The 21,822-nt window shown below is 35.9% G+C and overlaps 1 protein-coding gene across 1 annotated transcript in view; it reads left to right on the plus strand.

Annotated features, from left to right (window-relative positions):
• Window positions 1-461: 461 nt before the first annotated feature.
• Window positions 462-21,822, plus strand: part of LOC145692629 (uncharacterized) — a 32,776-nt gene continuing 11,415 nt past the window's right edge. The window contains exons 1-2 of the mRNA XM_081767964.1: window positions 462-940; window positions 4,430-4,632. Coding sequence (XP_081624090.1) covers window positions 653-940; window positions 4,430-4,632 — 491 coding nt within the window. The 5' untranslated portion in view covers window positions 462-652. The remainder of the gene's footprint in view (window positions 941-4,429; window positions 4,633-21,822) is intronic.

A 21,822-nucleotide genomic window follows, 5' to 3' on the forward strand; every position in this document is an offset into this window, starting at 1 on the left:
ACATTTGATTTTAGAAACAAAAGGTAGGAAAATAACAAAAATTTCGGTGTTGGCAACTTGGAAAGTATTTCTAAATAAGAAATTAAATCTTTGACGTGCAAAGTTATTCGTCAATTCTGTGTATAAAAACGGATTTATTAAAGGTATATTAGCATCCACTTTCCAGTGACGGTATGTCTTGATTAGTGAAAAACCAGAGACGGTATGTCTTCATTAGAGAACAACCAGAGGCGGTATGGCACACACCGAAGTTTCCAGTTTGCCGCGGAGTTTGAGGTGTGTATATCCTTTGTCTGTGGTATGGTATGCCACAGCATACCGTCTCACGTCTACTGATAATGAGCGAGAAAAGTGCAAATGCTGGGTGTTCGAACATATTCCATAATTTAGAGCATCTATAGTCAAATACTTGAAGGATAGAAGAAAAACACATTCGATAGACTATAAGAACTATCGAATGCGATCGATTGCAAAAGATATCGAATAATTCGATAGCGACCAAGGACCAACACAAAGTCGAAAAGAAAAGCGTGTGGAAAACTGCCGCGCCCAATTCAAATTTGTGAATGTGTAGCCAGGAATTTTTGTGAATTTTACATTGATATACGAATGCTCTCTCCCTTGTTCATAACAAAGTCTGCAATAATTAAATATGCGACCAGATTTACGCAGCGTTTCTTTTACGTGGCACCGAGGAAATGGTTCAGTATCAAGAACGCCAACGAGAAACACTCGCCGGAAACTTCAAGACACGTTTGACAAAGAGTGTGTATCAACAAATGGTTCTTCAACAAAGAGAAGTCACTGGTCCAAATTTAATTTGTCTTCAGTTTCTTTGTCACCATTCCAAAATCAAACACGGCGAGTCTTAAGGACTGGGGCAGGAAAAATATCAAGAACTATTCGTGATGTCAGGACCACTATCGGCACAATATCTCAGGTAAACTCATTTTATATATAATTTGTATTTGTTAATTTATAGTGCGGGTAGATAGCCGGGATGCCATCAATATTTGGGGACAAAAATTACGCTGCATTCAGAAATCGTGTTGGCATTAATTTAGAATTTTATACCTCATATATAGATTTAAAATAGGGGTGCATGAAAGTAATGTCTATATGTGTATTTTCGGTGCTGGTCAAGTTTAGGTACACCACATATTGCAAGATATACAGGTATAATTTAATGCTATGCATGGAAAGATATGCTTATAAGGAAAAAAGGTCCATGTTCCGTTAAGGGGGTCCAAAACTACACTGGACCCCCTTAAGCTAACCTGACCTAAGCTAAGCTAACCTAACCTAACCTGACGTGACCTAACCTAATATAACGTTATATTATGTAATCAAACGAAAATCAATAGAAAGAAGTGGTGTCAAAGACACTGGACCCCCTTAACGGAACATTGACCGGAAAAAAGTCGGTAAGAGTGTACTTTGAGCAGAACAAGTGATTTTCTCACAGGAAGTGGCATTGTTCACAAAAGTTAAGATAGGGATAAGTAGGATAGGGTCGGGTAGGGAAGTTTGGACTTATTTTGTTAAAATGAATAGTGTAATTTCTTATATTGCTATTTTGTGAATCGGTTCCTACGAACGTTCTGCTCAAAGTGTACTTTTGCCAAAATTTCTGCAGGCGGCAGAATTAGAAACTGAGTAATGCAGCTGTATTTTAGGTTTACAAGTACTTTACGATGGCTAAAAGAAGTGAGTGCCTATGAAAGATGAATGTATCATATACTATTTTCCGCTGCGGAGTATTTCTGCACAGCCTACAAAAGCTGTATTTTATGTTTACAAGTATACTATCACTAGTATTGAATAGTAAGTGCTATTGAAACTCATATCATTGCGAAATCGTATGTGATTTCAGTATCCTAGTTTACGGGTACATCCACCGTTGCTGACGCGCCTGCTCCCTTCAGATACACTAACGCGCGATCCCACCAGCTTAACCCTGCTCAATTGGTAAATGATTATGAAATTGCTACATTGCATCCCTCCCCAGCATGCAAAAAATCTTCAAAAAATGTCACCCGTAGTAATTTATGAAGTTTGCAAGTGGTCTTTTGACTTTTTACCTGCAGTAGTGATTATCTCATTACGGAAGTAAGCATTACAATTAATCTAAGTGTTTAGGTGCAAAGTTGAGACAGTCTTCTGAATTGTAGTGTTTTTTGGCATTTGTGTATAAAATTGCAAGTTCCTAAAAGCAGTATTTTGTAAGATATTTATATATTAAATTTTATATGTTATCTTCTGGAGATTCAGAAGCCTCTAATGATGAGTAGACATCCCCTTAATCTTACCGTAAAATATTTACTATATTCTCTAGTAACTGCTCCTACTTGTTTGAAATAGCGTTCTAAAAAATAGATTCTCTAAATTAAAATTTAAAAGTGCTACACTATAAAAATATGTTCGGTAAAGTTAAAATTACCGTTGTTTGCAAAACAGCAAGTCACCATATCGCCGTTATAATAAATATGGACACTATTTTAAATTAAATATCGATATTGTTTGTAAAATAAGCTGCTGCATACCTTAAATTACTTCATATAATTTTCCCCATTATTGAGACACTCGTCATAGAAGGATGCTGCCTGTCTTTGTGTTCATCAAAAGAATTTTTGGTACCGATCTGCGCACGCTTTTGTAAAGAGCTGAGCATGGATATTATGGAAAATGGAAGGAAAGTGACGTCACCTTGAACACCTGTCATCTTTTTTTTTTTCTAGATTGTTCTGCGGCTCATGAAATTGTCACAATCTTCATTAAACTTGTTGACTTACTTTCCCACCATCGATTATAGTTACTGGGTGTGCGCAACTTCATACTTTCATAGTTAGTGAGGAAAGCAAAGATACAAAGATATTTGCACATTAGGAAAAAAATGTATATCATAGTTGATAACACTGGCAGTAACCTTGATCCATATGAGGAGCATTGGGCAGTGCTGCATTAAATTTTGTGTAAGGAGCGCGCGTTGGAAATGCAAACAGCAATACTCAATCCTCCCTGATGTGAAGTGCGGAGCGTACTGAAACATGCTGCTAGACTTTAAAACATCTTCAACGTGGAATCCGTTTGATTGATAACAATGCCCGGCTCCATTCAGCAAATGTCACAAAGGTATTGCTTGCAGATTTTCAATGGAACGTTCTTGAACATTCGCCATATACACCCAGTGACTACTATCTGTCCCTGTACTTAAAGAACCATTTTAATAGCGATGGTGAGGTCAGGAAAGAAGTGTGAATGTGGGTCCAGATGCAGGCGCCGGACTTTTATAGTTCTCGGATACAAAAGTTTGTTCCGCATCTGCACAAATATTTGGACTTACGTAGAGTAATGGTTATCAATGTACCCAGTCTAGCTTTCTTTGCGTCCAGTACTTTTCTGTTTTTTTCCGTTTGTATCTTTCCAGGTTTTAGTTGTGTAACAATGGAATAGACTGAAGATATTTTAGGACAATAGGACGGATAACTTTTTCCTTTTATTGACTAGAAAAATGCGACGAGAATCTTAGTAATGATTGTTGTACATGGTTAACATAAATGATTCATTCGTTTTGAAGAGGAAGCTATGTTTTCAAAAGTATTACACGAACACATATGAAAGATATATATGAAAAGAACCAAAAACTCTTCAAGTTTGTATTGTACGGCAGCACGAGTCCATTATCTTTCCGATCCGGTGTGGTAGTAGGAGGTTAGTACCTGTCGAAAATGGAAGGAAAGCAAGAAAAAAAAACGTTTTCTGGTGTTTGAATATGCCAAACGTTTGTCTTCTATAGCTGTGTAATTCAGGAGAGAATATGGAAAAGAACCGCCATGTAAACAAAGCATTTTGCGGTAGTATCGGCAATTCAAGGAGGCTTGTTGCTTGTGTAAAGGGGAAAGCACCTGACCTCCCGGATCTCCTGATTTAAAGCCTTGCGACTTCGTGTGGGAATACGTTAAGGACCTTGTTTACGTACCCCCACTACCAGAATCCTTAGTCGAGCTCAAAGAACGCATAGGTACTGTAGTGCAGACAATTGACAGGACTACACTACAAAATGTATGGAATGAGCTCGAGTATTGTCTGGGGGTGTGTCGTGTTATCAAAGGGGAACATATTGAACATTTGTCGAGGGTGTATAAACTTGATGAGTTTGTGGTTCTTTTCAAAGTTAATGAATCACTTATGCTAGCCCTGTATATTAAGTATTTTTACTAAAGCATTTTTATAGAGGTAAGAATCATGTTATATTTAACTTAAAAATAATTCTAGGCATGCATTACCTACCTACCAACAGTAATGGAAAAGAATTTTCGGCTTGGCGTACACTCCAATAACTGTAGTATCTAGAACAGATCGTTAAGTATAATAGATAACATTTCATAGTTTTCTATTATTATAACTTACAACAAAATTTTGCTTGCAGAGATTTCGTGCCTCAACACGACGTCGCTACCGGTTAACCAGTGAATCCTATTCCCCAGTGACTCCACAGACTCGATCTCGGCGTCTGTTGGGAAGGACTCCGACGAAGCTCTACAGTCCGTTTGGTATAGAATCACCTACGAATTCTAGGAGCGAAGACAAGGAGAACCGCTTTGGGAGGCCAGGGAGATACACACCTAAAAGGTTAGTAGTTGTGTATAAATGTCAGAAAACTAATTCTAACTGTTTCTTATGTTTTTTTTTTTTTCTTTTTTTTTTCATCGGGTTCAGTTGCTGGGAATAACATAAACACAAAAATTACCAAAGAATGAAATACAATATCATATGCATACATTTTTTCTTTTTATCTTATTCTCAACCACCAAGAGATTATAAAAACTTACCTGTATTTATTTAATTATTTACAAATGTTTCAGATACAGATTTATGTCCATTTTACACTGAAACAATGTAACAACCTATACAAGAAATAACAAAAAAGAAAGAAAAATTTAAAGAATTACAAAAAATATATGTACATATTTACAGAGAGTATGGTAGTCTATATGCTATTTTGTAGCCTGTTTTTTTTTTACTTACATCGTAGTACTTGAAAGGAGTGTGTAAGAGAATTTTAGGTTTTACTGAAAGCGAATTAATGAAAGGAAAAAAATGCTGCTACCTTTTAAACTGCATTTGTTTTCAGCAGTCCTGTGTTGGAAAATTCTTATTCTACAATTTTTCTATACTTCAAGGGAGTGTCGTAAATATGTATTCTTTGCGTCACGTAATGTATTATGAACTCCCTCATGTGGGAGTCTTTAGTAGCGGTTTTTTTTTTTGGGGGGGGGGGGAAGGAGGGGGAGGGTGCGTTCGCAAATGAATGAAAATGAAATGAAATTTTTGAGTTTTACGTCCCACTTTTATGCCGGCTAGGCTAAAGGAGACGGTGAAGATGAGAAATGAATGAAATGGTGGAATGAAGAAAGTGAGAGGAAACGGGAGAAGCCCGAGGAAACCCACGGACACTGGGTTTGTCCGCCACAAAGTTCTGGGTTGACGGGAGCAGGGTGTGAACCCGAGACCCCATGCACCAGAGGTGGACGCTCTAGCACTGAGCCACCCGGCCCCCAACAGGGTGCGTTCGCCAGGTCTGCGAAACTATACTACGTAGAACCTTGAAATTTAGTATAAATATTCTTCTTGTATTCCAGAATGTAAATAAGGCAAGGTCTTAGTAATTGCGTATTCTTCGGAGGATGTGGTTTGAATGATTCTTTACAGTTCGTCAGATCTCGAAAACTATTAACGCTTATACGATCCTGGATTTTTGGGGTAAATGCTAGACTTTGTCAAGCAGGTACTGTTTCTTTACTTTTTATCATAGGATCATGGTTCATACATAGTTTTTTTTTTTTTTTTTTTTCACAACAGACCAACCACTGACTTGTCCGGATCATATATCTAACGGGAAAATCGGGAGTTTTTTCGGAAATACTTTTTTCAAGAGTTTTACGACCTTTGGCCCGGGCCTGGGTTGATGTAGGAATCTCAAAATCATTGGAAAAATAAGTACTTATGTACACACTACATGTGCAAAATTTCAATGTGATATCTTGAAAACTAAGGGTGGGAATCTTTTTTTCTTTTTTTGAAAATCTCAAGGTCACCAAACAAGACTGTTTATCCCTGGATCATGCTTCGTACCTCATTCTCTTCAGAATAAAGCAACCTTGCACTCACATGCTCATATCATACACCAGAAACGGAAAATTAGAGAAAATCCGTGAAATTTTTCTAAAAATCCTTTTGAAACTTTCAAGTCTCTCGGGCCCGGGCCCTGGTTGACGTAGAGATCTCAAGAAAATTAGATAAATAGAGGTGTACACAATGCGTATGCATAATTTCAATATGATACCTTGAAAACTAAGTTTTTTGAAAATTGCCTCAAGAATGTCACGCCCACATTTGGCGCCAACAAGTTGACCATTTGGTTCCAAAACACATCTGGGGTGTGTTTTGTTCCATGTCTGACTTGAAACACACACACACAAAAAAAAAGGCCTGTTATAGGACCTAAAGAAGCGGTTCAAGACAGCACTGCATTATGGTACGAAAACGTACCATGGATCGTGTAAGGGTTAATAATAGAACTTTGAAATTTTCTATAAGTGTTCTCCTAACATCCTTAATTGTAAATAAGGCAAGGTTTCTGGTATTTTTGTATCCTAAGGGTTGTTGGAGGCTTAAATGTCTTTTGCTGTTCACCAGATCTCAGAAACTATAAGGCTAGAACCTTGAAATTTTGTGTAAATGTTCTTCCATCCTAGGATCTAGATTAATCGAGCTCTTACAGATGCTAACTCGAAAAGGAGAATGGACTTTTTTTCCACTAGATCGGCGAAACTATTAAATGCAACATCATGAAACTGCTATCGGCTGAAGGAATTCCACTCTCTTTCGTCATCCGTAGAGCAATGTTGCCGCACTTCGGAACGCGAATCTTGCGGTCAGTACAGAACGTGCGAATTCTATACGATAGTTTCTTGTTTTTAAATCTGGCAATAGCGTAGACGACTGCAAGGTTCTCTCGCTCAGCAACAGCTCAACCCTTATTGGCTCAACGCGTGGATGTGTCGAGGGTGTGAGCTTTAGTTCGCATTTTTGCCACGGCTCAAGACATATTGGCAGCATAATATATAGTTACGACACTTTTTTTCTTATGTTGCCAAGAGCGGTTATAACCTTTGGTCTTTTCTGTGATCGGTTGTCTTCCGATTTTATATTCCTATTTGCCGACCGATTGTTAACCCTTCCAAGTAATTACTTTCGGCGGGTTGTGTGAAGTTAGTTCATCGCCTGCTGGGCGTGGAAGTGCCAGCTGTGGGAAATTGCTCGTCGAAAAGATTAAACCCCATTTAAAATACAGGTCTTCGTATGGAGTCTATATCTATATTTACAGTATGGCTATTGCATATTTAATAGTTATAAAACGTGGAGAATAACATTGCTAATGCGGAATTATTACATTTAAGGACTAGAAGCCAAACATTGATGTAGGTTAGTCAATAGTTCTGCTCACTGAAATTATCCTGCAGCCCTCGAGTTGGACAGTACGGAGTGGAGCATTTATAATACAACTATTACGTATAGTGGTAGTAGCAGTTCAACGTTTTCAAGAATCTTCAAAACCTGTTATCCAGTTTTTGTTTTATTATTTTTATTTTTTAATCAAATAACCACAACTGCGTTATAGTGAATTTCCCAAGCAAATCTTCATTAACTTTAGAGCTGTTTCTTCGCAAATTGGTATGATGTCGAAATATATACACGGTGTTTCAAAACAATACCGACAACGTTTGGGAGGTGACTCCTGACACCAAGATAAGACGAAAAGTATAGACAAACTTGTGTGCACAAATGCATCCCTTCGGAGTTATAGGCCGCCAAAAACATGAAAAAATAAACTTTAAAGGTCCATAGCTGCAAAACTATGGGACCTACCGTGGTCGGGTCAAGACTTCATTTAGGAATTATACAGGGTGGTCCGGAAGTAGCCGTACCCCCCTTTAGTTTCAACAGTATAGTGCTAGTTATGGTAGAATGTCAGTACGCAGTTACCTTGAAGTCTTAAGAGAAGGAGTAGAAGTCTGATGAAGACACAGTTATTGTGACGAAACTGTTACGTGATTGTGTGTTTTGTTATATATTATCACATAGCCTTGCTCAGTGTGTTCTTGTGTTTTAGTACAAAATGGAAACAAGGCCTAATAGAAGAGTCTTAAGAGTCATAAACATCGGTATGATCACCATCCATGTCGTAACAGCTCAATTCTGCACCAAGTTCTCGCAGATGTTTTGCGGAGATACTCTGGAGTCGCGATGTGAAGGCGTGTTCGTAATTCCCGCGTTGTGTGATACCGAGTGTTTCTTACTTGTTGCTTTATGAAACCCCAGAGAGCATTGTCTAGTGTCGTCAGATCGGGACTTCTTGGGGGCTAGGCAAAGGGAGCTGGTGAAGAAGCATAACCTCTTCCAATCCATCGGGCAGGAAACGTCTGATTCAGGTAATTGCGCACGTGAATCGCGAAGTGCGCTTGTACTCTATCCTGCTGTATCACATTGTCTTTGATATTATTTGCTTCCAGTTCAGGCTCCAACTAAGCATCTCCAGGTAAGAATGTCCATTAACATTGTCTTCGAAGAAGTAAGGCCCAAAAATGTGTGTTGCACTCACTCCAGCCTACACCATTACCTGTTGTGAGTTTCTCTCCCATCTCTTTGTAAGGCCGGGGTTTTTCGTTACACCACATTACAACGTTCCGAGTATGCATACTCCGGTAGATAGCACACTGGTCTGTGAAGAGGACTGCACCACGGGATCACTTGGAAGGGAACGCCTTCCACACATCCATGTCGGCGTCACTCAGTTCATTCACATCCATTGGACGGTAAACCTTAAATTTAGATCTTTCATGTGGCTCATCATGGTGGTCCGAGGAACACCAAGTTCCGAAGACCTTTTACGTATTGATTTTGAAGGCGACTGTTGCACTGATGCTTCGACTTCACGGCACGTTTCCCTCCGTTTTATCGGTTGACCACCTCGGGGAAGGTCTTTCACACTGCCCGTAGCGAATGCACGTTTTTCCTACCCCAGCATTGCTGCTTTTCTTGGTGGATTAATACCAAAGCGGTCTGTAAATTTCGCTTTAACACTTTCCATGGTGTCATCTGTGTAACGCCTTTCGTGAAACCAAACTGCAACAACTAATCTTCGTTCAATGCTATATGGACTTTGATCACACATTGTTGATTACTCCAACTTCACTGCAAATAACTGTTACTAAGCAGAAAACAAATAAACATGGATAGCAATGTTACCAGACAATGAAAAGTAATGTTACCGAACAAGTGTGGGTAAAACCTAAAACCGTCAGAAAACACCAATTAGGAGTGCACCTACTTCCGAACTACGCTGTATGTGCGCTATCCAAAATACATGTTTCAGAATCCTAACAACTATTTTTATAGAGGCAGTTTGGCTACGGGCATATAATTTGAAGTATTCACCAACTACCTCTATAAAAATTGTTGCTGAAGTACCGCAGGATTCTGAAACATGGATATTTGGCTAGGGCATATAGTAGTTTCTAGCCAAAGTCTTTACCCGACTACGGTAGATCCCATAGTTTTGGAACTATGGACCTTAAAAGTTCATTTTATTCATGTTTTCGGCACCCTATAACTCCGAAAGGAAGCATTTTTGCACCCAGGTTGGTCTATACTTTTCGTCTTATCTTGGTGTCAGGAATCACCTCCCAAACGTTGTCGGTGTTGTTTTGAAACACCCTATATAATTTCGTCCATATCATATCGTCCGTTGATGTTTTCCTGAGCCATTTCATCCCGTGGGAGAATTTGGAAGCGGTAACCGTGACCGAAATCCAGTAAGGTATTTTGAGAAGGAGCGAGATAAAATATGACCTACAGGAACGTCCACAATATTAGTAACGTATGTCTTCTTTCCATGCACCAGCTGTACCATTAGTGTTTTAATGACATTGTGGTGGAAGTGATAATTGATGATTGATTCGTGAACAGTTTGGAAATCATAGCTCTAAAAATTTTTGGTTGATTTACTCGGAATTTTCTAGTGTTTTGATTTTTCTGAGTTATTTCTGAATGTGCATTATGAATTTTAACATGTACTTCTAAGTTCATATCCCCCCTTGATACATAATTCATTTTCACTCACAACATGTATGCATATTCAGTTTTAAATGAGGAAGTAACTTCTGAAGAAGACATCAACATGTTCAATAGCTGTTCACTATATATTTTGCAGCCGATTTGATTACCCTACACCATGTTTATTTTCATTTAGTAATTAGGGAACCGTAAAGTTAAATTTGGACACTTAGATTTTTTTTTTTTAACTTTGTAGTATTATGGCATATTGACTATTGGTTAGATTCACCAGTTCATTGTGTTCATTTTATATCAGTAATTTTATTTCTAAACTTTAAACTCGAGTACCTGGTTTTGAAAGTGTTTGTTTTCCAAATCCCACATCAAGTACCCAATGTTTGTTTTCCTTGTAGAGAGAATTGGAATGCTATATGCTAAGTGTATTAAATATTACATGCAGGGTTGGCAAAACAAACTCGGTTTTTTGGTTTAAACACGGTTTTTTGGTTTATATAATTTGCTCTATGTATTTATATCACATATGGGCAGAAATAAGTTGTGTTATTATGTTATTGTGCAACAATGGAGTTATGCTGGAAGAGGTCACATAAGCTTAAGGCGAAATCCAAACCGCTTCTCGGCTTATAACCAAGAAAAACTGTCCTCCATTTGGACTCGAAACCGGGACTGATTGGCCGCAAATGTGATGAGTCTGCCGACTCACTCACGAAGGACTCCTTATACAAATACACTGTACTGATTTTTACATACTTGTTAATATAATTATCAAGAGTCATTTCAGAAGGACAAAAACATAAACGGTTGCACAAGTGAAACCATTATACAGAATTATATATAAATCGGGAAACTCTCGCCTTAACGATTGGAAAAGCTCTGTTATTACTTTAAATACAAAACAATAACGGGAAAATCCCGTTATTGCTTTGCATGTAAAATTTTAAGGTCAATGTATCATAATAAGTACGCTAAAACTGAGGTATTAAATTACAAATTTAGTATGTAGATATCATTCAATAAAATTAAAACAAAGTCCAATCCAAGCTAATGTTGGAAGCTACGTAGGTAGGCGATAAATTTTGCCAATTTCTATCAATATATTTAAGTAACCTTCTTTATAAAACAACACGCTCAGGCAAGCAGAAATATACAATTTGGTTTCGTTTCGTATGTTTAGGCTTAACCTCCTTATGTAATACCGAAGTTATCAAGAAGACTTCCGCTTAAAGTGACATCCAAAGCGCTACTTGATTTACACTTGAAAATAGTGTTGTGGTTCGACCGAGTATTGAACATGGGACGCCTTGATTAAAAGGTGAAAAGGAGAGAAAACTAATGCTGATGGTTTGATATGTGGAAACGTCACCATGAAGTTAGCACAATTTAAAGCTTTTTTTTTTTTTTTTTTTTAACAGCTGGTTTAAACCAGTCAACTCTGATTACATGTAATTTTTTTTCTGTCTTGTAGTTGTTAGCTTTATATAAGTAGGTAGGGTTAAATTAGGATAATGTGTGTATACCTTTTAATAGTCATAAATGTGTAGTTTCTGTATGTGTATGGGGGGCCGCGGTGGCTCAGTGATAGAGCTTTCACTTCTGGTGCTTGGGGTCCCGGGTTCGATCCCAGCCCCGCCAAGTGAACTTTGTGGTGGACAAACACCGTGTGCGTGGGTTTCCTCAGAGTTTTCCCGTTTCCTCCCACTTTCTTCATTCCACTATTTCATTCATTACTCATCATCACCGTCTCCTTTAATGTAACCGGCATAACCGTGGGACGTACATCTCAAAGATTTCATTTCATTTTTTCTGTATGTGTATGCCTTTAATTGTCGTAAATTTGTAGTTCGTGTATACTCGCCGCGACCTTACCCTGACAGCGGAGATACGCAGCTTCAATGCGAGCGACTCCGCGCACGTTAAGTAGTTTTCTATCTTACACACGAAGAACATTACTTAGGAGATCAATTCAAAGAGCTAATTGAGTATAAGTACATAAAAATGTCAATACGGGAACAATGTTTAAAATAAAATGTACTAGATTTATTAGTAACGGGCTATGAAAATGACGTCACGATTCAGAATCGGAAAGAGAGAAGAAAAGAAAGGAGTGAAAAGCCGGCAGCTAAGAAGCAAGTCTCTTGCAAGTGTTACAAGTTTATAAACTTGAAACATCTTATATCAAAAACAGAAAACCAGTAAAATTAGTTGATTGATCAATGTTAGAAACCGTCCACGATGGATAGGAAATGGCTTAATATTTATATATTGACAACTTAATACCGTGTCGTGCCTTTATAGCTGGGATGTAGTAAACTATTGACACGATATAAGCTGCTTCTGTCTATTATCCAGAATAGACAGGAATGCGATAATGATCATATCTCCACCAACCTACAATGTAGGATTTTATGCTTACCATGTGAAGGTAGTAAGTAATTAATATCTGAGCATTTAAACTTCAACTAGACATTTATTATCTGTAATTTATAGAGCTAAGTGTATTATGTTTGTGATGTTTAGTTAAGTGAAATTGCTCGATCACATTGGTCAAACTGTTGGTGATTCAATCAGTTGAGAATAACCAGAGATGCACTACCACATACCTTTGATGTTTTACTGGAGTCGAACTCCTGGACTCGGAGTTCGTAGTTGGTGACGACCCACAGTGGATGGGTTTCCACTGTAACTTGGTGATGGTCTTCTACAGACTGGTTTCCAAGAAATGTCCTCCACTAACGGATTCCCTGGAACTGCTCCCAGACAATGGATCACCCACAACTCCTCACCCGAACTGATCTCCATGTACTGCTCTCAGGAACTGACCCATCGAACTGATCCCTCGAACTGCTCTCTATTCAGTCCGACATCACCTTTTTATGTCCATTTGCTTCATGATGAATTTGTCGTTTCTTTCTTATCAAATTTCGTAGTTGATACATCTCTGTGCTGAAACCATAGTTTCTGCATTTTCTCTCAGTGACCAAATCTCCAGACAGTTTACGTCTGCGATTTTCACAATTTTACCTAATTCTTAGAATGTGTTGTTGTGAACATACATTATACAAAGGTTTACATTTTCGTCTTGCTTCAGTGTTTGTTTATACTGTTATGACATGTGCAGACTCGTGTCTGTTACTTAATTAAAACAACAATCATAAGCACTATGTAATATTATGTGATAATATGTCTGTCTGCAAGATTACTAATTTCTGACTGCAAGCCAATTCATAAACAATACTTTAATTTTCATCTTTTAGCCAAATTAATAAAATAAATGAATTTTGATATTGAATTTTATCTCTGAATTTGGCGTACCGTGACACGCCCCCACTTTAAACTAAGGCATCTCCGATGACGTCTAGATCTTGTGTAAGATCGGTTTTTTGGAGAACTTCCTGTATAAAAATTTACATATTATTATTTCATAGTACATATAATACTCATTACACATGTAATTTCAAAAATAAAAGCCAAAATTTTAATGTTCAGTTTGAGCAGAAAAAAATGATAGTTAATAATTTTCACGGTTTTTTTTCAAAGTCCAATCAGTCTTTTCATTATACTGATCAAATTATGTCAGATAGCAGTTCTCTGTATTTGCCTGCCATCTATCGTAACAACACACAACTACTTGAAGTCTTTATATCTTCTTACATTTATCCAACACGTTAATAATTCTATCCAACCTAAGTTTTTTTCTTATGAACTTTATAACGATGCACTCACATTAAATTGTATATTCACATACATGACATATTTTACGCACTTTCACTTTTACTATACATTGATTTTTTATCAGACACTCAAGCACACCAACACTGAATTTGCCCAATTGTTTTTACAAACTTGACCCACTTTGAGCTACCTGGTTGGCAACTCTGTGAGAACGCTTTTAGATTAAATGCTGATGTTGCAAAAATTACTTATTTTTTTTTTTCTTTTTCTCCTTCTCTCGTTTCCGATTAACCTTGACCGATTCTGCATCCTTGCCACGTCTCTGAATGAGCACGTCCTTTTTCTAACACTCATCTTTCCAAGTCAAGTCATGTTAAACCGGTTAACTTTTATCACTCACTGCACTAATATCTATGCGGTAATACATTCTAATTACTCATACCATGAATCCAACTGTCTTGAATGTGATCCTTGTGTTAGTGAAAAATGTGCATATTTATTAATTTTTTTTTTAATTATGTGTGTGCAGTAATGTTAAGTGTGTTACTTTTTTTTTCAACCTTCACCATTGTATAAATGTTCTCTACCAGCTATTGGGTAAGTACCTAACTCTATTTTATTATTATTTTACTACTTGCTATTTATTATTTATTATATACATTCTTATTTATAACTCTACAATTTTATTATTTTATTACCATGTTTTCATTAATATTTTATATATGTCCCGACACCTATTTATTTATTTTATTACTATTATTATTTTAACCATTTTATTTATCTTTTACCACTATTCACTGTAACCAAAATATATTTATCGATTAAGGGTTTTGATTGAAGCAGATTCGTATTTCCTCGAACCTGGGATTGGGCTTTTGAAGTCAAATTGCGGCCCTGCTCGCAATTTCATCCATAAAGACATTTTGAGTACAGCTACTTAAATTTCCCTATTTATTAAACATTTTGTTGCTTTACTGCTACAATTACTATTATTATTATTTTCAAAAAAAAATTTCATGCTATATTTATTATTATAATTCAAATTTTCAATCTTCTTCATACTTCAAAATGTGCTATTATTATTTTTATTTATTTATATTTATTTATTTTTCTGACAAAATCGGGTCTATCAACAAAATTGATATCTTATTACGTACAGATGTTATATTTCTAATCACTATATCACGTAATCAGAATGTACGTCCTCACTTTCATTCTATAAGTCAAAATCCTGGGTCATAAACTTCAACGTTTTTAGTCAATGGCCTTTCAACTTAAAAACTATTCAAGTTAGCGTCAACATCGGTTCTATAATTAATAATATAATTAATATAATATAATCTTAATATAATCATAATAAATAATAATTAATTTGCCAAATGGCCTAATCTTTGAAACGGCATCCTAGATCAGCTTAAACATGATTCTTTAATCCGTCTCCGTATGTTCTATAACTCTTAATGGTAACTTTCTAGACTGGAGGATCCCAAGTCTATTTCTTTTCCCCTAAATTATTTCTTAGTAAGCTTACTTAATCTTCATTTATTTCTCATTTATATTCATATAGCTATATCTCTATATTGCTTACCTTTATTACTATAACTAATATATACTTAGCTAGCTTTATTCTTCTCTATATTCACATTAATAAAATATAATCATAATATAATAATATAATAATAGTCATATTTCAGGTATAATATAATTCTTCAAAATTAATAATAATCTTGATTGTCAAATCCTTGTTGAAATATACATTATGCTATTCTTCTATTAATTTTGCTATCTATATATCTCTTATCTTTATCTATTTTTCTATTCTCTTTCTCTTTCCAGATCTTTCCTTCTCTTTCTCTCATTCCTTAATTAAGTGTTCATGATTAGTATATTTTTTTTCTTTTTCTATTCCTAGATCTACTATTCTAACTTACAGCTAGATAGAAAAGCCTATTTTCTATATTTCTCTATTTCTTAAACATCTACTTTTCTTAATATTTAAACTATATCCTTTACTACTACGCCTAAATTTAATATCTAAACTAAATCAAAATTTTGCTCTCTCTAGATTTTCTGCTAAATAGGTCAGATTCATAACAAAAAAAATATTTCCACTGCTTTACACAACGACAAATGGGTATCAATTTTCCTTACTTGTACCGCCTTAATGCCGCCGAAGACTTATGTGCTTTTCATAAATAAAAATTCTCATGAGAGGTCTGGTAAACGCCCAATTCAACTTCACGAGAATATGATTTCTTACCTACCTAGATCATTCTCTTTCGAGATGTTGGCCTAATTATGTCATTATTTTACTAATTTTATCTTACTAATCACTAAACCTTAATTTCATCACTCATTCCTTGATTTCATTCTATCTTGCCTCTTTTCGATCTTATTTTCCTAGATAGCATATTACTTATATTTCTATTCTTCTCCATTATCACATTTCTTAGTCTTATTACTTTTTATTCTTCTCAAGGTTTAAATTCTTATTTATTATACTTATTAATTTAATAATTTATCTTTATTATGCCATAAAGACACATGAATTGTCAATTTAAATCAAAATATTTACTTTTTAACTTACATCTTTTAAATAAATTTTTTAGTACTAATAACAAATTACTGAACCTATTTTATTACTAATCAAAATACTAATATAAATTACCTTAACCCTTTTATATACTTAACCTATTCTTATATCTATTCTTAAAACTAGTTACTTAAACTATAACTATATTAATATATGAATTTACATATCCCTAATATAACTAGAATAATTTGACACTAACTAATCCCGTAACCTAATAAACTTGACTATATACTTAAATTACTATATACTAATTAATAACAACCTAACAAATCACATATTATACTACTACATATATTTATCTTAATCTAAACTTAAACTAAAATTAAAATCTACTTTTTCTACCTCGAGTCTTGTTTCTCTCTAAAAATAGACCTGCGAATGCAGCTAAGTCTAATAACCTACTGTCCCTGGATATAACGATTTTCGACCTCTTTTCATATGAACTAAAGGTTCCAACCAAATCAGCAATCTGAATTGCACTCGAACATTCAAAATTATTCCTAAAGCGCTCTAACCACTTATCAACTCTTGACTGGTCTACACATTCTCGAAAAATCGCACAAATCTCGTAAGTGAGGTCATCAGACTTCAACGCAAAAAATGTCGCGTTTCTTAAACTTAAGGATATTTCTACTACCCCTGACACTGTTGCCAGAAAGTGTCTTCGATAACCCAGTTCCAAAAGGTCTTTCAAATCGAAATTCTTTGGCTTAAAATGTACTAGGAACCAACGTTGTCTCTTCCAAGTTTGAATCTTATCTTGAAAGATTTCTTCTTTATCTGAGCTATAAGTTGGTCCGTACTCAGTAAAATTACGAAGAACCCCTAAATCTAACTTATAATACCTAGATGATGAGAACATAGTGGCTGGTTTCCCATCATCTTGTAATACAGGGTAATGCTCCCTGTGGTTATTTATAAGCGACAACATCTTACAACCTTGCTCAATTACTTATCAACTACTTAATTGTTTACACGGGAGGGCGGTGCGAGATAATCTATTTTCTTATTCTTATTACAACGCTAGTAAGTACCTAGTTATTTAAGTATGAACTGGAATCGTACCTAACGCATGTGTATCATAACAACTTACTACTGGGGTCTAATACTCGAATCGAACACTAGTACTCCACCATTTCAACATTATATCATGAAATTACTCTTGGCGTGCGAAAGGTCATAACTTATGTACTAACTGGAATCGAACACTAGCACTCCACCATGACAACTTAATCGATGGAGAGCGGTAATCATTAATCATGGTCTAGGCATTTAAACTTTAATTCGATATTTAATATCTTTAATTCTATAGACTATAGGTGTATTATGTTTGTGATGTTTAGTTAAGTGAAATTGCTCGATCACATTCGTCAAACTGTTGGTGATTCAATCAGTTGAGAATAACCAGAGATGCACTACCACATACCTTTGATGTTTTACTGGAGTCGAACTCCTGGACTCGGAGTTCGTAGTTGGTGACGACCCACAGTGGATGGGTTTCCACTGTAACTTGGTGATGGTCTTCTACAGACTGGTTTCCAAGAAATGTCCTCCACTAACGGATTCCCTGGAACTGCTCCCAGACAATGGATCACCCACAACTCCTCACCCGAACTGATCTCCATGTACTGCTCTCAAGAACTGACCCATCGAACTGATCCCTCGAACTGCTCTCTATTCAGTCCGACATCACCTTTTTATGTCCATTTGCTTCATGATGAATTTGTCGTTTCTTTCTTACCAAATTTCGTAGTTGATACATCTCTGTGCTGAAACCATAGTTTCTGCATTTTCTCTCAGTGACCAAATCTCCAGACAGTTTACGTCTGCGATTTTCACAATTTTACCTAATTCTTAGAATGTGTTGTTGTGAACATACATTATACAAAGGTTTACATTTTCGTCTTGCTTCAGTGTTTGTTTATACTGTTATGACATGTGCAGACTCGTGTCTGTTACTTAATTAAAACAACAATCATAAGCACTATGTAATATTATGTGATAATATGTCTGTCTGCAAGATTACTAATTTCTGACTGCAAGCCAATTCATAAACAATACTTTAATTTTCATCTTTTAGCCAAATTAATAAAATAAATGAATTTTGATATTGAATTTTATCTCTGAATTTGGCGTACCGTGACAATATATATAAATTAAATAGAATACCTACCCTAAGAAACTTCTTTGCCTGCTGGTAAATGAAACAAAAGAAAGAACGGGACTCTCGTGTAACTTCTGCAACTTTTGTGCAGATGATAATACTGCTCTGCCAAATATCGTCTGCGCGCGTGCGTTAGTGTAGGTGCGTGGGTGTAGTGAAACTAAAACCAAGGAGAGTGTTGAGCGTGAAATTGAAAACATGAATGAATCCGAATTATCATCTTCTCAGTATTATCGCAAACACAAGGGAGGGAAACCTCTTCAAAGTCAAGCAAAGTAAATTGTCATCAATGCGTACGCTCGCATAGAAAAATATGCGGACAAAACTGTTGAAGAAATTGTTGATATGATTGTTGCCGGGTGGCTGCTGCTTTATAACCTACTCATTGCCAACGTAGAGTTGCGGTGCTTTGAGGGGGGGGGGACGTATTTTTAATATATTGTGTGGGAGGGTGTTCGTGTTTTTCTGTTTATGATTGACCTTTTCCAGGTAGACATATGAAGATAACTTCATTTCTTATCCTTTCTTACCTTAATGAATCGAAATGAACGAGTAAAATAGTGTTCATGCTTTCGGGTTTTAATTGTGAGGATTGGAAATACATCACGTGCGAATATCCAATGCACTTATTACTATTGTCGTGTCTTCATGAATTATTATTAAAAACAAATAGACCAAGAAATATATTTTTCGTTAGCAGCAGGAAAAGGACGAAAAATTACCGCTCCGCGCATATCATCTGAAACCCAGAGCAACGCGAAACAACTGGCGATTGAGAACCAAACCAAACACACACATATATATACAAAACCTTCCCTGTGAAAATGTTCGTGCGCCAACATGTACTAATGCGCTAGTGATCCGGCTCTAAAGTCTAAAGTATATATGTATGTAACATTGCGTTTAGTATATATGTATGCCATACCCAGGTGGCCTTGAAGTAAATGTAATAATTAAGATATAGTAAAGCCAAGTAAATATTGTCTCTGCGGGGAATAAGTAAATTTGATGGCTTACTACAATTTCAATGTAGTTGCACCTGGTGATAAGCCTAAGAATGGAATGTATGTACAAGTAGAATTGTGTACATAAGTGCAGTGTCGTATTAATACAGTAATGTAACTTACGTGCGAAGGAATATGTATGTATGTGGTCGCGTTATTTAACTGAAAAAGGTACAATTTTACGAGAAGATGAAATATTCACTGGACATTTATTCATAATTTCTTTGTTCAAGAAATTTACTGTTTTATGCGTAAGAAACTCGATTCCATTAATATTCTGGACATTTTAAAGTTATAAAAACCGTTGAATACTTTAGACATTGTTTTAAAGTATTTTATATACAGTAAAATACCAATATTACGTGCTAATTCATTAATTTGTTTTTCCGAAATACAATCTCAAAGTTGTAAAATTTGTAAATCCTGTAAAGTTTGTTTCCTACGAATAAAGTGTATAATTTAATTTAATATTTTCATTTAACAGCAGAATGTAACTTCTGTATAGTATATAGGTATCTGAAAATCAACGTTGTTATTATATAGTGAAATTTTAGTAACTTCATATTTGGTCAGTTCATCTGTATATAATTGAGACACTAATTGGATTATCATTTGTCATATTCTTAGGTAGCCACGTGACCGAGCTAGAATTTGCAATGTTGGCTGAGTTGAATTCCATTAATGCTCAAAAGTGTTTTGATTTGAGTTTAGTGTCCCTTTCGACAGCGAGGCTATGAACCACACCTTATCGTAGGATCCAAACTACATGAAATCAAACTCGGATATCCCACGCCAAAGGCGCGTACGCTAACCGTTTAACCACGGGAAAACTCTCGAAATTGTCAGATCGCGGATGATACTGTTATTGAAATTTTGTTGCGCACTGAAGAAACTTTTTTTTCTTATTTATTTTCAGTTTCTGCAATGTTTTTGTTGGAATATAAGAGTACATAGGTAGAAAGTGTTTAAAAATGTGACACTAGCTGTTTCCAAGGTAATTAGTTATGAATATATGCAAACAGAAAGAAATAAGATATAGATTAATGATCATTTGAAGAGATTATGGAAAGATGACGATTATAAAGATAAGTATGATTCAAGAAGATTTACGATACTAATGAGATTTATATAAAGATAGCTTAAGGCAAAAATAAAGAATAAATAGATTCCAGAAGGTATATAATTTAGTGATTTTGAGTAGCTTATGGTAGGAATAAGTTAGAAGTAATCAAGTGACATTATATACGATAACCTAACAACAATTTTTGTGACTAACAATTTTCATTTATTTATTCCATAACTCGTACTTTCTGTGTTACAGTACTTCCATAGTAATTGAGGGGTCAATGGTTTAATGTACGTAACTCACTGCGCCGTGAATCATATATAGCGAAGTTGGGGCAGGATGCCAGAGCCTGAACTAACGGGGAACATGTCCCAAGTAGTGTTGTCAACGGCTCGAGTGACTTGGCTCACGGCTCAGTCGCCACCGAGCCGAACCGAGAAGTGAGCCGAATCAACAGCTCACCCAACCGAGCCGGCTCGAGCCAATGACTCATCTGAGCTGAACCGAACCGAGCTGAGGGCTCACCTGAGCCGGTTGACATCACTAGTCTCAAGAAAGTAATTTTGGACAAAAATTGAGTTGTTGTTTCTGAATAGTGAAGGGAATGGGGAAATCCAGTATACATTATATATACGCAGCAGACAGTCCACCTGTTCAGTGTTTACGTCATGTAGAGTGCATTTTCTCGATCCGATCCGAAAGTGAATATCCTAAATTATTTTATTTTAAAACCGCAAATTTCCATCTTCTTTTATTTTACAGTGAAGCCTGTCTATGTTGACCACCATTGATTTCATTGAAAAGTGGCTAACTTACAGAAAATAATTGTGATTGGTGACAAATATTTTCTGTAGATACCTTTCGAAAAAAATAACAAATCAGTTATTAATAAATTTATTCATGGTGGTTCATTGTAGACGTATTTCTTTTATTCTTTTTGGCATATATACATATTCTAATTTTGTACTGTAGTTAATTACCTCTTGTTAATGAACTACAAGTGTTTCTCTCGGAGCAAAAGATGTTTAGAGAAAATCTTAAGGGAATTCATATCTCAAAACATCCGCTACCTTTCGACAAGCTGTCAGGTGTCATTGGCAAATGAGATGGTTAGCTTTAACCTTGAGAATTTTCCGGAAATACTAAAGCTCCCCACTGATGAAAGGAGTCGATATAGCGAATG

This window comes from Thermobia domestica, chromosome 8, assembly GCF_964235325.1.
Source record: "Thermobia domestica chromosome 8, izTheDome1.hap1.1, whole genome shotgun sequence".
NCBI lineage: Eukaryota > Metazoa > Arthropoda > Insecta > Zygentoma > Lepismatidae > Thermobia > Thermobia domestica.